General features: G+C 56.3%; 2 protein-coding genes across 3 annotated transcripts in view; one reads left to right on the forward strand and one right to left on the reverse strand.

Annotated features, from left to right (window-relative positions):
- Positions 1-864, forward strand: part of ITFG2 (integrin alpha FG-GAP repeat containing 2) — a 10,402-nt gene extending 9,538 nt beyond the window's left edge. For both annotated transcript variants that reach the window (XM_029205682.1, XM_029205681.1), the window contains exon 12: positions 88-864. In XM_029205682.1, coding sequence (XP_029061515.1) covers positions 88-191 — 104 coding nt within the window. In that variant the 3' untranslated portion in view covers positions 192-864. The remainder of the gene's footprint in view (positions 1-87) is intronic.
- A 499-nt stretch (positions 865-1,363) lies between these two features.
- Positions 1,364-9,396, reverse strand: NRIP2 (nuclear receptor interacting protein 2). The gene is given in 6 exon segments (XM_029206771.1): positions 1,364-2,842; positions 3,157-3,209; positions 3,430-3,551; positions 4,153-4,235; positions 5,428-5,583; positions 8,855-9,396. Coding segments are annotated over 6 exon segments (696 nt in total). The 5' UTR covers positions 9,044-9,396; the 3' UTR covers positions 1,364-2,749.
- Between the last annotated feature and the right edge of the window lie 3,320 nt (positions 9,397-12,716).

The raw sequence follows: 12,716 nt of genomic DNA on the forward strand, positions 1-12,716 counted from the left end.
CGGGAGCTGGGGGTGGGGGAGTCCTGGGGGCGGGGCTGCTGCGGGAGGCCAGGTCCCAGCAGACCCACCAGCCCTTCTTGCCCGCAGACCCTGACGACCTCCCCGCCGCCCGGGCCCTGCTTCACCAAACCCTCTACCATCCGGATGGGCCACCACAGTGTGCCTCCCCAGGCCTCCGCGATCCCTCCTAGCTGGACCGGCTGTCTTGGCTGAACGGGACCCTTCTGAACCTCCCCACCCCGCAAGCTGTCCGTGGTATTTGCAAGACAGGGAGCGCACATTATAGAGGAAGGATGGCGGCAACCCTAGGGGGACTGGGAACTGTAGACCTCATGGTCTTTCTGGTGAAGGAGGAGACGAGTTGCTCCTCTGCCCCTTTCCTTGTGTGCCTCGTCCATCACACCGGTAGGCACTGCCCCCTCCCCAGAGCTCCCCACTCTTGTTGTGTGGGAAACAGACTTGTTTGTGAGGAGGGACTACAGATCTCTCGCTGCTCCCCAGCCAGACTTCGGGGCCAGTGGCGCGATGGCAGTGAGGACCCACCCCCAAGTTCCATCTTTTGTGGCACGGCTCCAGGTCACTGACGTCAGTGATTGTTACACGAATGGCGAACCACAGATCTTTGACTTATGATGGGTTTCACCCTCATAAATCCATCGTAAGTTGAAAATACTGTAAACTGAAAATGCATTTCCCACACCTCACCTACCGAACGTCACAGCTTAGCCTACCCTGTGTTAAACGTGCTCAACACTGACATCAGCCTCTAGCTGGGCAAGGTCACCTAACGCGAAGCCTACTTTATAGTAGAGCGAGGGACATCTCACGTAATAAACTGAACACTGCACTGGAAGTGAGAAACAGGATGGTTGTAAGTGTATTGGTTGTTCACCCTCATGATTTTAAAATCTGATGCGGGTTTACAGTCCAGGCCACGATCAGAACGATACCCTGGGCCGTTTATATCCCTTCTTCTCTTGATTCCTGTGCTCTGAATCAGTGGTTTTCGAATTGTAGGTTGCGATCCTTTGTTGGGTTGTGGTCGGCAATTTTTTTAAATAAATGAGATAGAATAGACTAAGTAGGACAAAGAATATGGGAGTATGTTGCTCACGTGTAGGGAGGGATTGTTTTGTTATACTCGTATGTGTCCGTGCACGTGTGTGTACTGAGTGCGACGTAGAATACACTTCCTGCCGAGCTGTGTTCAGAGGAGTTGGAAAGCCCCTGCTGTCAGTTATAGTGACCCCAGCCAGAGGCGTCAGCCCGAGGGAATGTCCCCCTGCACATTTCCTTCTGTAAGGGAACAAGGGCAGAGTGATCATTCAGTGTCTGAGAAGCAGAGAAGGACGCTAGCTAGGACAAACAGGTGTTTATTCAAATGGAGAAGCCACTGAGCTGAGGGCCTCCTTGGGCCTGGGTCTGCAATTGCAGAAGCAAAGGAGGCAGAAGGGAGGGGGACAGGGAGAGGCCCGGGAGAGCAGGGGTCGAGGAGCACGGCCAGAGGGGCCAGCGCACTCTCACACCTGTGCCAGTGAGCCCCTCCCCTCTCCTCTGCGTGCAGAGGACTCAGCTGGGAAAGGTATGGCCCGGGCTCACGGCAGATCCTGGCTCTGCTCAGATCTAATCTACTCCAGGCTCAGGGTTTTGACTCCGACCCGAGTGTCCTAGTCCCCTGGTCAGGTTAGTTACACCACTGTCTTCCTCTCCCCCTAAATCCAACATATGAGAGACTCAAACCAGCCAGAAAGGCACCCGGGGGCCTGGCCCTTTGAGGTTTGGGCTCTTCACAGGGAAGGTAGCAAAGCCTCCTTGTGTCTTTGCTGGACTCGGGGCCGGGTCGGGGGGGTTGGGTAGCCACTGATGCCAGAAAAAACCAGCTCAAGCTCAGGAGGCCAGAGATGAGGGGTGGGAAGAAGGTCTAATGAAGTGGATAGTTCTAGAAATAAGTAGGAATATTGGTCAGGTTAAGTCTGGGTCCTGGCAACGCCACCATCCTGTCTGCCTTGGGGGGCAGTTCCCCACAGGGCTCTCCACACATGCCCAGTGGGTGAGGAAGCAGGTGGAGGGTACGTATTTGGAGTAAATAGGAGAGGTTTACCCAAGGTTTGCGCAGGGCATCAAATAATAACTGGCTTCAGACGTTTGCAGCCCCAGAAGAGGCAGCCGATGAAGGAGCCCCCGGCCCTCGCAGGCCAGGCATTCCTCTACTGTTGTGGCGACCGTTTCTCTCCCGCTCAGCTGTGCGCAGATCAGAGAAGTGGACACAGCAGGGCCAGGGGCCCGGGCCGGGGAGGGGGCGGGCTAGTTGTGAGGCGAGCCACGCGGAGTCAAGGCCTCGACGGTGTGCGGGGTGGACGGGGCAGGCAGGGGCCTGCAGCAGGCTGCAGCCTTGGACTCGGGCCACCCCGTGCTGTGCCAGGGGCCCAACCAGGACCCCGCTCTGCTGATGTCCTTTTCTGCAGTCCTGATTTAGCTCCGCTCTTGGGACGGGGGTTGATGAGAGAGAACGGGGAAACCAGAACCCTGAGATCGCGGGCCCTCTCCAGGGACCACTCCTCCCGGGGGATGGGGCAGGTGCTGAGGAGCAGAGCCGTGTGGCCGACTGGGAAGTGGGAAAGGGGCCAGGGTGGTGACAAGAGGGACAGACCCAGCTGTCCCAGCTACCTGGCTCTAGTCATGCCCCATCCCCCCATGGCTCTTCCCTTCCGGCAAGGAGCTTTCCCCTGGGGACCATCCGGGGCAGCGGTCACTGGTCCAGCTCTTGGTGCAAAGGCAGGAAGGGCAGCTCAGGGAAGGGGGCTTTCAGCCGCAGCACGCGGTGCTCCAGGTCAATGCAGCACTGTGGGGTTGGGGGACGATGAGCTCACCTGGGCAGGTAACCCCTCTCCCAGCCACGCTGCTTTGTTCCCCTCCGCCTTCCCAGAGCACCCTGCTCTTTTCTCCTCCCTGTTTCCTCCACTATCACAGAGGGACCCAGTTCTCCATATTTTTCAAAAATAAGGAACCTCTAAGGATCGAGGGTGAAATTCCACATCTCCAAGTCCTTCTCATCGGAGCCTGGCCCACGCTTCCACACCCGTGACCCCTACCTCTTTTTCCCAGCCCTCGGGGTCAGGCCCTGGGTGTGGGTGTCAGCACGAGCATCCTCCTTACCTTGAGAGAGAGCAGTGTCTGCAGCCCAAGGCAGAGTTCAGGACTCTCCACATCTGCGGGAACCATTTGAGAATGCTGCTGTCCTCCTGTCAGCACTCGCCCCTTCTCTGCTCCCCCCACCACCCCAGGCCAGAGAACCTTGGGGATAATCAGAGCATCTTTGGGGGTACCTTGTCTGTGCTGGCAGGAGCTGAGAGGCTCTGCCTTCGCCCCGCCCAGGAGGGAGAGCTGCAAGAGCAGAGACGCGGGGATGCTGACGGAGAGGGGACTTACCTACCACCTGGGCCGAGCACGCCACGGTTGCCTAGCCCAGCTGTAGTTCCAGCTGCTCCACCTGGGCTGGGGGCCCAGGCGCCAGGTCCCCAGCTGGGGCTTTTAGGACCCTCTTCCCTAACCTGTGGTTGGGAAGCAAGGCTTATGGCCACCACAGCCCCCCATGCCGGTAGTCCGCTAATGTCCCTCCCTGCCATGCTTTGGGTTCGCAGCCAACCCTGGACCCACGTGGGGTCTAAATCCTGTCTTCTCTGCCAGAGCCCCTGTCACCTCTCTTCAAAAAAGTAACAGCCTGGGACTTCCCTGGTGGTGCAGTGATTAAGAATCCACGTGCCAATGCAGGGGACACGGGTTCGAGCCCTGGACCGGGAAGATCCCACACGCCGCGGAGCAACTAAGCCCGTGTGCCACAACTACTGAGCCTGTGCTCTAGAGCCCACAAGCCACAGCTACTGAGCCCACATGCCACAACTACTGAAGCCCGCACGCCTACAGCCCGTGCTCCGCAACAAGAGAAGCCACCGCAATGAGAAGCCCGCGCACCGCAACGAAGAGAAGCCCCCGCTCGCCGCAACTAGAGACAGCCCGCATGCAGCAACGAAGACCCAACGCAGCCAAAAATAAAGTAGACAACAGAGTTCTGCAACCATCAGTAATTTCAGAATATTCTCATCACCCCAAAAAGAAGCCCCTCCCTACCCATTCTTTTGGGCCCCGTCTTACCCCAGGCGGCTGAGGCATCCAGCGGAGATCTGATTGTAGTGGGTGCCCGTGTCCACGGCCACCTGAAGAACCTGGTCCTGGCACTGAGAAAAGGGGGAGGGGAGGGGACGCTGTGAGTCCCCAGGGGGTAGGGGGGAGAAAGGGTTGGGACTGGCTCTGTCACCTTTCACAGCCCCTGATGGGTCCCTTTCAGAAATGAGTGAAGGGCTGGGAATTCCCTGGTGGTCCAGTGGTTACGACTCCACGCTTTCACTGCCAAGGGCATGGGTTCAATCCCTGGTTGGGGAACTGAGAGCCCACAAGCCGCTGAGTGCGGCCCCCGGCCACAAAAAGTGCGTTAAGGGTGTTTTTTATGGGACTCATACAGTTGAGCAGAAATGGGTCAGATACGGAATCAAGAAAGGAAGTAAATCCGCAGGCGGTGAGAGCGTACTTTGGGGAGGATTCGCCCCGAAGTGTAGGCCTGCGCCTGTGCTTGTTAACAGTAGTGCCGAGGGCCTCCCGTTAGAGGAATCGGGGGTGGGAATGAGGAGGGATACCTCGTTAGGAAATTAGATGTGGGGAACAGATTCGCCACCGCAGGCGAAGGAAGACAAGGTCGCTTCCTTTTAGATAAAAACAGACGTTTGGGTTTGCACTTGGATACCGCAAAACACATTGTTTTCTCCTTCCACACTGTTTGCTGAGGTCTGCTGTGCGTGGGCACGTGGAAGGGGCAGCAGGGGAGGCTGCTCCCCAGGATGCAGGGGACTGGAGGGTCACCAGTGCAGGGAGAGAGTGTTAAGGCTGTGGGTTGTGAGTCTAGAGCCTTAGATGTTGAGCCGGAGGAAAGGCTCTTCCATCGGGAAAGTCAGGGGAGCTTTCCCGGAGGCAGTGACAGCTGAGGCTGGAAGGATTGGAGAACGTGGACCTAGGATGACAGGCAGAGGAAGCATGGAGCAAAGATGGGCGGAAGGGAGGGAACGGCTCGGCGTTGGCTCTGGGGATGACAAGGCTGTGATCTGGAGCATGTGAGCTTTCGCGGGAGGGCTGCGTTATCCACACGTGCGCACCGTTTGTGTGTGGAGCACACTCACGTTTAAAGATGATACTTTGCTCAAGGAAAGGGAGTCGTGTACACCTCGGAAAGACGGGGTGGCGAGGGGCGGGAAGCAAAGGACATGGAGGATCCCAGTCTGTAGCCCAGCCTGGGGAGAGGGCTCCCCCATCCCTCCCTCACCACTGGGGCAGAAGGGAGAGTGGGTGAGGGGAGCAGGCCCGGGAGGGGGGTCTCACCTTGCAGTTGACCAGAAGAGCTGGCCTCTCTGTCTTGCTGGTCTTCCTCCTGGTCTCCTGGCCGTGGATCGCGGCCGGCACCAAGGGATGCTGCCCCTGAGGCCGGCTCGGGCTCCCCTCCACCAGACGCCTCTGGACCACGTTGTGCGGTTGCTGCTTCCATCACAAAACGTACAGATGCTCAGTTCCCTCACTTTACGAATCGCAGCCCGTTCTCCCCAGCCCCGCCCCGCTCCTGAGTCTCCTGGGAGTAAGAAGGGGTGAGAGCTTCCCCAAGGATCCCAGCAGTCAGATCATTATAGCAGAGCTAGTCCCAGTATCAAATCATGCCGTTTTCCAGGACCCCAATGTATTGCTCAGTAATGGAGAGCTGGGGAGGGGGGAAGGGTCTCTCCTCGGTTAGACAGACGGGACATTTCAGGCACTCGCGTGATGCTGGGGGGGGATTCTGTCTCAAGTCTACAACACACATTCTTGGAGACATTTTTTCTTTTTTTCTTCCTCTGACCTCATCCTTCTGTGGGATGCAGATCCCAGAGTTGATGGTGCGATGAAAAGAAGTCAAAGTAACAAGAACAAACAAAAAAGAAAAAAAAGTCCAAATCTAAACTAGGAGGCTGGGGGAGTTCCCTGGCGGTCCAGCGGTTAAGACTTGGTGCTCCCACTGCCGGGGCCCGGGTTCCATCCCTGGTCAGTGATCTAAGATCCTGCAAGCTGTGAGGCGCGGCCAAACAAACAACCTAGGAAGCTGGGCGTCATCCTCACTGTCCTTCACCTGAAGCCACCCCGCCACGTCCAGTCACTTCTAAATTCTGCCAGCTTTGCCTCCTGTATTTACAGTCCACCTCTCTTTCTGTTACTGCTTCGTTCACACCTCAGCACAGCTCTCCTGAGTCCCTGGGACGCCTCCCTAAGTCCATAAGGACGTGTCTCTCAAATCCACCTGCTCAAAGCCTGGGAGTCTCTGAAACTCTTGCTACTCCAAGTGCCGTCCTCAGATCAGCAGCTTTACCATCACTAGAAAGCTCCTTAGAAGTGCAGAACCGTGACCTATTGAACTGGAACCTTGTTTTAACAAGATGCCCAGATGACCTGTGTGCACAGTAAAGTTTGAGAAGCACAAAGCGACGTGTCAAACTAAGCCTGTCACTGCCCTGCCTAAAATCCATCAGAGCCCTCCCCTCCCCACCGTGCTTACGTGGAGGTAACAGCCCAGGTGACCCGGCCACTGCCTCATCTCCCCCCACCCCCCCCCCCCGCTGTGCTCATCGACCCCAGCGCCCCCTCTGGCCACCTGGACCAGGCTGCCCTTCACCTCCATGCCTCTGCTCCTGCACACCCCTCCTTCTGAAACTCCTCTTCTCACCCTTCTCTAGGCCAGACTGGGCCACTGGCTCAGGAACTACTCTTTATTTGGACAGAGGCTTTTATTTTAAGTCTGGGGTTCCAAGTGCATGCTGTAATTCACGCAGGGTCCACCTCCTCCAAGAAGCCCTGTCTGACTTCTTCCCACTCTTCCCTCCACACACCAGGCGGGGGCAGCATCCTGTCCCATGGCCCCCTTTGTCACGCGTCTCAAAGCTGTTATCTGCCCTTGAGGTCAGGTCTGTATCTCATTCCTCTTTGCATCACAGGGCTCAGCTCAGCATACAGTAGGCACTCCATAAATGCTCACCGAAGAATGACTGTGTGCCTCCAGGCTCCGCACATGCTTCCCCACCTGACCTCTCTCCTCGGGAGCCTGGGATTGTTTTTCTACCCTTGGCTTAATGAGGCCCTTGAGGCTGCTCCCGCCAACAGGCTGCCAGCAGGAGACCTAGCTCTGGGAAAAGGGCAGCAGCGAGCTCTGGGAGCGGCTGGGAAGGGCAGCTCTGTAGCTTCCAGCTCTCCTCCCACCTGTCCCACGAGGGATGCAGGCTCAGGCCCCCGAATGCTGTGTCTTCACTCCCAAAGCCATGCAAGGTAACTGCTCCATGTCGGTCCGGGAGGTCCTGAGGGCAGAAGGCTGGACCTGCCACGCTGGGGCGGCAGTGTCAATAGAGCCTCTTCACCAGGGCCGAACAGATGAGGGATGGGCCGCAAAGGGCAGAGGCTGTGATTTCCTAGCCACTGAGAGCCAAAGAACCTGCTTCCCTGCTCCATCTGTTTCTCAGCTCTGCTGGCTGTTTGCAAGGAGGTTCTCTGAATTGAAGTCTCAGTCTTGTCGCCTTTCCCCTTGCGGCGCTGCTGGGCCGGGCTCCTGGAGGGTGAACATTTGGCTGGGAGGAATGTGGAAAGGTAGGGCTCTTTCAGGAAATGCAGTGAGGGGCTGCATCTGGCTCCAGGTTTCCGGGGAGAGGGGGCTGCCAGAGTAACCTGGAAATGGCCCCATACACCTCAGGTTGCAGGAGTCCCTCCTCTCAGACTCCCTGCCCAAGAGATGAGAGAGGACAGAGCACCGCAACCTTTCTACAGAAACCCTCTCGTCCTCTATGAGCCGGAGGCCAGAGCCATCGCATCTCCTCCGGACCTTGTGGATCTTACTTTCTCAGGCTAAATGGAATAGTAAGAGTAGCTGGAGGGACAACAGCCTTTAGACAGAGCTCCCAATTATCCAGGCACTCTTCTAAGTCCTTTACAGGTATTAGCTCATGTAACTCTTACATCCCTGTGATGTACATCCTGTTAATTTTATCCTCATGTAACACATGAAGAAACTGAGGCTCAGAGACATAAAGAGACTTGGCTGAGTCGCTAAGTGCCAGAACCAGGATCTGAACCCAAGCATCCCGGCTCCGAGGAAGGCCACTCTCTCAGCCCCTCCCTCTGTCAGAGGGGAGTGAGTATATGCAGCTGTCCCCTGACTCACCCACCCCTCGGTGTCACTCCCTGACCCTGTTCCCTCGGGAGGCCACGCTGCTGCAGGGGGATGGAAGGAAAGGAGGCTGGAAGGGCCACTGCACCTGCAGGGAGCAAGGGGGCCCTCAGGAGCCTGACGCCCAGGCAAAAGCCGTGGGAAGCCCTGATGTTCTGGCGAGGATGGGGCGGGGGGCACCGAAGGTCCAGTCCCAGTGTGAGGGGACCTGTGGCTTAGGCAGAGGAGGGAATTGCGACCTTGAACCCGCCGGGCCCAGTGGTAAACGACTGCTCCGGGGGCTCCCGGGCCCCACAAACCTCTGCTCTAAAAAGTGCTCCTCTCTGCCCCCCTGAGACAAGCCTGGGGCTCTTTGGGGAAGCTGAGCAATAGATAGGGTCCCCCAGAGCCACCAAGCCGTGGGAACACCCCAGTGAAGAGCAAGGAACGGTCAAGGTGAACCCACAAGTCAGGGCTGCCTCTCCCCTCCCCGTGGGCAGAGAGGGGCAGGTGGAGGCTGGGGTCTGCACCCTCCAGCAGAGGAGAGAAGGGACCCCGGCCCCCCGGGGGTGGGGAGGGGGAGGGCAGCCTCACCCAGTCTTTGGAGGTGCCGAGCCTCTTGAGGCCGTCCAGGGGGAGCAGGTCGGCCGAGTCCTTGTGCAGGAACCGGGTGGCCTGTCTGTGCTGGCGCTGCCGGCTGCTGGCTTGGCCCCGCAGCTCTGCCTCCTGTCCCCTGTCCCCGGCATCTCCCTCCTCCCTCGGGGCGTCCGGCTGGACGCTCATGACCCCCGCGGGCAGGCCGGGGGCTCCTGAGCGGTCTTGCCCACCGTCCTCTCTGCTTCCTCCACCCGGCAGCTTTCTGTCTGCAGCTCTCCCAACCGGAGGGCCTCAGCGGAGGGAAGGAAAGAGGAAGTAAATAAATAACGTGCAGGAGCGGCGACGTCAGACACCAATTTCCAGAGCTTGCAGTAGAGGGAGCGGGGCTCCGGCTGGAAAAACCCAGCCCTGGAGGAGAGGGGGCGCTGGCAGGGCTGCAGCTGGTAGGCTCCTGGGTCCTGGCCGGAGTGGGCGGCCGCGGAGTGCTTGTGTGTGTGTGTGTGTGTGTGTGTGTGTGTGTGGCTGAGAGGGTGGGTGTATCTGTGCTGTAAACTGTCAAGGTGTCCGTGCCAGGTTGTTAGAGAGGGAGTGTGTGTCAGTGTGCAGAGGTGGCAGCCCGCGTGCTCGGGGCGTGTGTGGGATGCAGGGCGCGCATCTCTGTGCGCGTGTCTCCTGGGCTGCCCCGCCGTGCTCTCTACCTGGGGTTCTCCGCAGCCCCGGGGCTGGGACACAGGCCAACACTAGGTTCAGAACAGAGAGGGGCAGCATCACAGTGTCCCCGCTCCTCTCCTCCCTCTCAGCAGGAGCCTCCCCCCTTCCTGGGCCTCAACCTTTCAGCATCCTTTGCTTGTTTACACTGGGTTCTGGGTTCCAGGGCTGGCTAAGAATAGCTCTGAATCTCCCCGCAATTAGGGGCCCCAGCTTCCTCCTCTCCTTTATGTAAGGCTCATTGAGTCCTGGCTCCTTTTTAAAAAGTTATAATTCAAGCATGCAGAAAGTTATAACTTTTTTTTTCTCTTTTCATTAGAAAAGAAAAAAAAAACTGCTACAAATATAACTGAAGCTCCTTGTGGGCTCCTCCCCGCCAGCTAACATCCCCTCCTGAATCTGGTATTTCTCACATCTTTTTCTTTTTTTTTTTTTCTTTTTGGCCTCACCGCTTGGCTTGTGGGATTTCAGTTCCCCAGCCAGGGATGGACCCTGCGCCCTCAGCAGTGAGAGTTCAGAGTCCTAACCACTGGACCGCCAGAGAATTCCCTCATACCTCTCTTTATGCACATACATACGTGTGTATTCTATGCAGTGTGTCGTTTCGTCTTGCATGCCCCATTGTAGAGATTCTTCTGCAATTTGCTCTTTTTTGCTCAATATTTTGTTAGTGAGATTCACCCGTGAGCTACGCATAGCTCTGGTTAGTTCACTTTGATGCAATGTAGTATTTCTCCAGTGAATACAACACATTTAGGAAATTCGGGTTATTTTTCATGCTTTGTTCTTACAGACAATGCTGCTGTACACATTTTGGCACCCATCTCCTGGGGCGCACGTGTAAGCATTCCTCTAGAGTGTATACCTCGGAGTGGGATTGCTGGGGCATCAGGTATGCACCTTCTTCCTTTCAACACAACTTGCCCTGCGAAGTGTTTGTACTAACGTGCACTCCACCAGCAGCGTCCAGGGGTCCTCAGCCCCATTCATAGCCCTGGCATGTCTGCCATCAGATTTTTCACTCCAGCCTTTCGTCTTCACCGTCATCAGCAAGCACTGGCCACGGTTCTGCTGACATGTGCTGGACACTCACAGGGTGAGTCCTGACCTGGGCCCCGCTCCCCGGGGCGCGGTCTGATCCAGGAGGCTCGGAGGCGCCGGCACATTCAGACAAGGCAGACATCCACTGGCCTCCTGCGGACCACATGTCTTCTTGAGGCATTTTACAACCACTGCAATTGTATTATGATCCCCATTTACAGAAGAGGAAACTAGCTAAGTGGTAGGGGTTCAGTTGTGTTCCCCCCAAATTCATATGTTAACGTCCCAACCACCAGGACCTCAGAATGTGACCTTATCTGGAGATGGGGTCTTTACAGAGATAATCAAGTTAAGATGAGGTCATCAGGGTAGCCCTACTCCAGCATGACTGTGTCCCTATCAAAAGGGGAAATCTGGACCCAGAGAGAGATGCACGCAGGAAGAGTAGCATGTGAGCATGAAAGCTGAAGATGGGGCCGTGCCTCTCAAGACAAGGAGGGTCAGAGGTCACCAGCAAACCACCAGCAGGCGGGAGAGAGGTCTGGAACAGATCCAGCCTCACGGCCCTCACCGTGATCTTGGGCTTCCAGCTTCTGGAACTGTGAGACAACACATTTGTCTTGTTTAAGCCGCCGAGGTTGCGGTGCTTTCTTACAGCAGCCCCAGGAAGGGAAAACACCAAGACTTAGAAAACTCGCCCCAGATTCAGGTATCGGGTGGCAGAGCTAGGAATCAAAGCCTCCGGTTCTGTCTCCCGAGTCCTGCTCGGTCTCCGTTATGCCGAAGCGAGAGCACGATGTAGAAGGTAAACGTGGACTGAAAACCAAACACTAGTGTGATTCCACTTACCGAGCTCAGCACCCCCTGATCCTGGCTTCCTTTAGAGTCAGTTTCAGTGGAATATTCCAGCTCCCTTCCACCGCTGTGCCTTGACACCTATTACCTGCATATTTGCCTGGGATAGAGGTCGAAGAGGACCCACTGCCATGTCCTGGGTTCCCTGGTTGTTTCAGTAGGATTAACCACGTGTGCTGCCCGATCAGCCAGTGCCCTGTGTACCAGGATGCCAGACAGGCCCCATGCCAAAAGGCATCTCCTCCAACCTTATTCTCAGCCAGCCATTCCTTAGGTTTGAAAAGTCTTCAAGATCTCCAAGAGTCCTTTATTAATGCACTCTCTGGAGGAGTGCTGCTGTCGGTGAACAAGAATGAAGCAACTCTTGGGCACTTAGCCACGTTGCCTCGGGCCGGGCTGACCACCTGGATGGGTGTCCCAGCACGTGGACTGCACCCAAGGGGAGAGCAGGTGCTCCTATGGTGTAGAAGGGAGACCTGGGTGTTTGCGGTTTGGATGGGGTGAGCTTGGGGACAGCATCACCTCTTTTCCAGTGGGTTTGAGAAGGCCTGGGAACCAGCTGTGCTCAGGAAATGCCATCCTCTGGAATGCACTGCAGAAGAGGCCCAGCTGGTCCCCGTGTCTGTGACTCAGACTAATATTGTCTCGCTTGCTGTCTCATCATCCCACACGCTCAGGGGTAAGGAGACTGTTGCTTTTTGTGTTCCTTGGCTGCTTCCTTTGTTAATCTGTGCTTTCCCCCAAGTTGCAGGGAGCTCTTGAGAGGGGAACGTTCTGGCAATACAGAGCTCTGACCTCTTCTTTGTCAGAATGCCGGGGAATGTTTTGTGGCCCATTTATATCCTCGGCTGGATTGTCTGTGTCTTTGCCAATAACTCACCTCTCTTCCTTCCCCTCATCGTTTTCTAACGTAACCGTTGTGTAGTTCAACAAACCGATTCGTTCACAAGGAATAACTACACTGAGCTCTAATCGTGAGACGTAGGGAGAAAACTCCCCAGGACAGTATTCAGCAAGGTTAAACCACCTGCATTCTTAGGAAGAGAAGGACTGGAGGTCTTCCTTTCCGAGACACTTGGGAAATATCTGTAACTTTTCTCATTTATTTCATCTTGCAGTTCACGTCGATGTTGAAGCGAATGGATCCAAAGTGAGAAATTTTGTGAGAAAAAAATGGAAGTGTGAGATACGGCTCCCTCACTGCTTTGGTCCTCCTCTGAATTATAACAAGTTTTCCTTTCAGTCAGTCAAAAGA

Source organism: Monodon monoceros, unplaced genomic scaffold, assembly GCF_005190385.1.
Source record: "Monodon monoceros isolate NGI ecotype Baffin Bay Population unplaced genomic scaffold, NGI_Narwhal_1 Super_Scaffold_6, whole genome shotgun sequence".
Classification (NCBI taxonomy): domain Eukaryota; kingdom Metazoa; phylum Chordata; class Mammalia; order Artiodactyla; family Monodontidae; genus Monodon; species Monodon monoceros.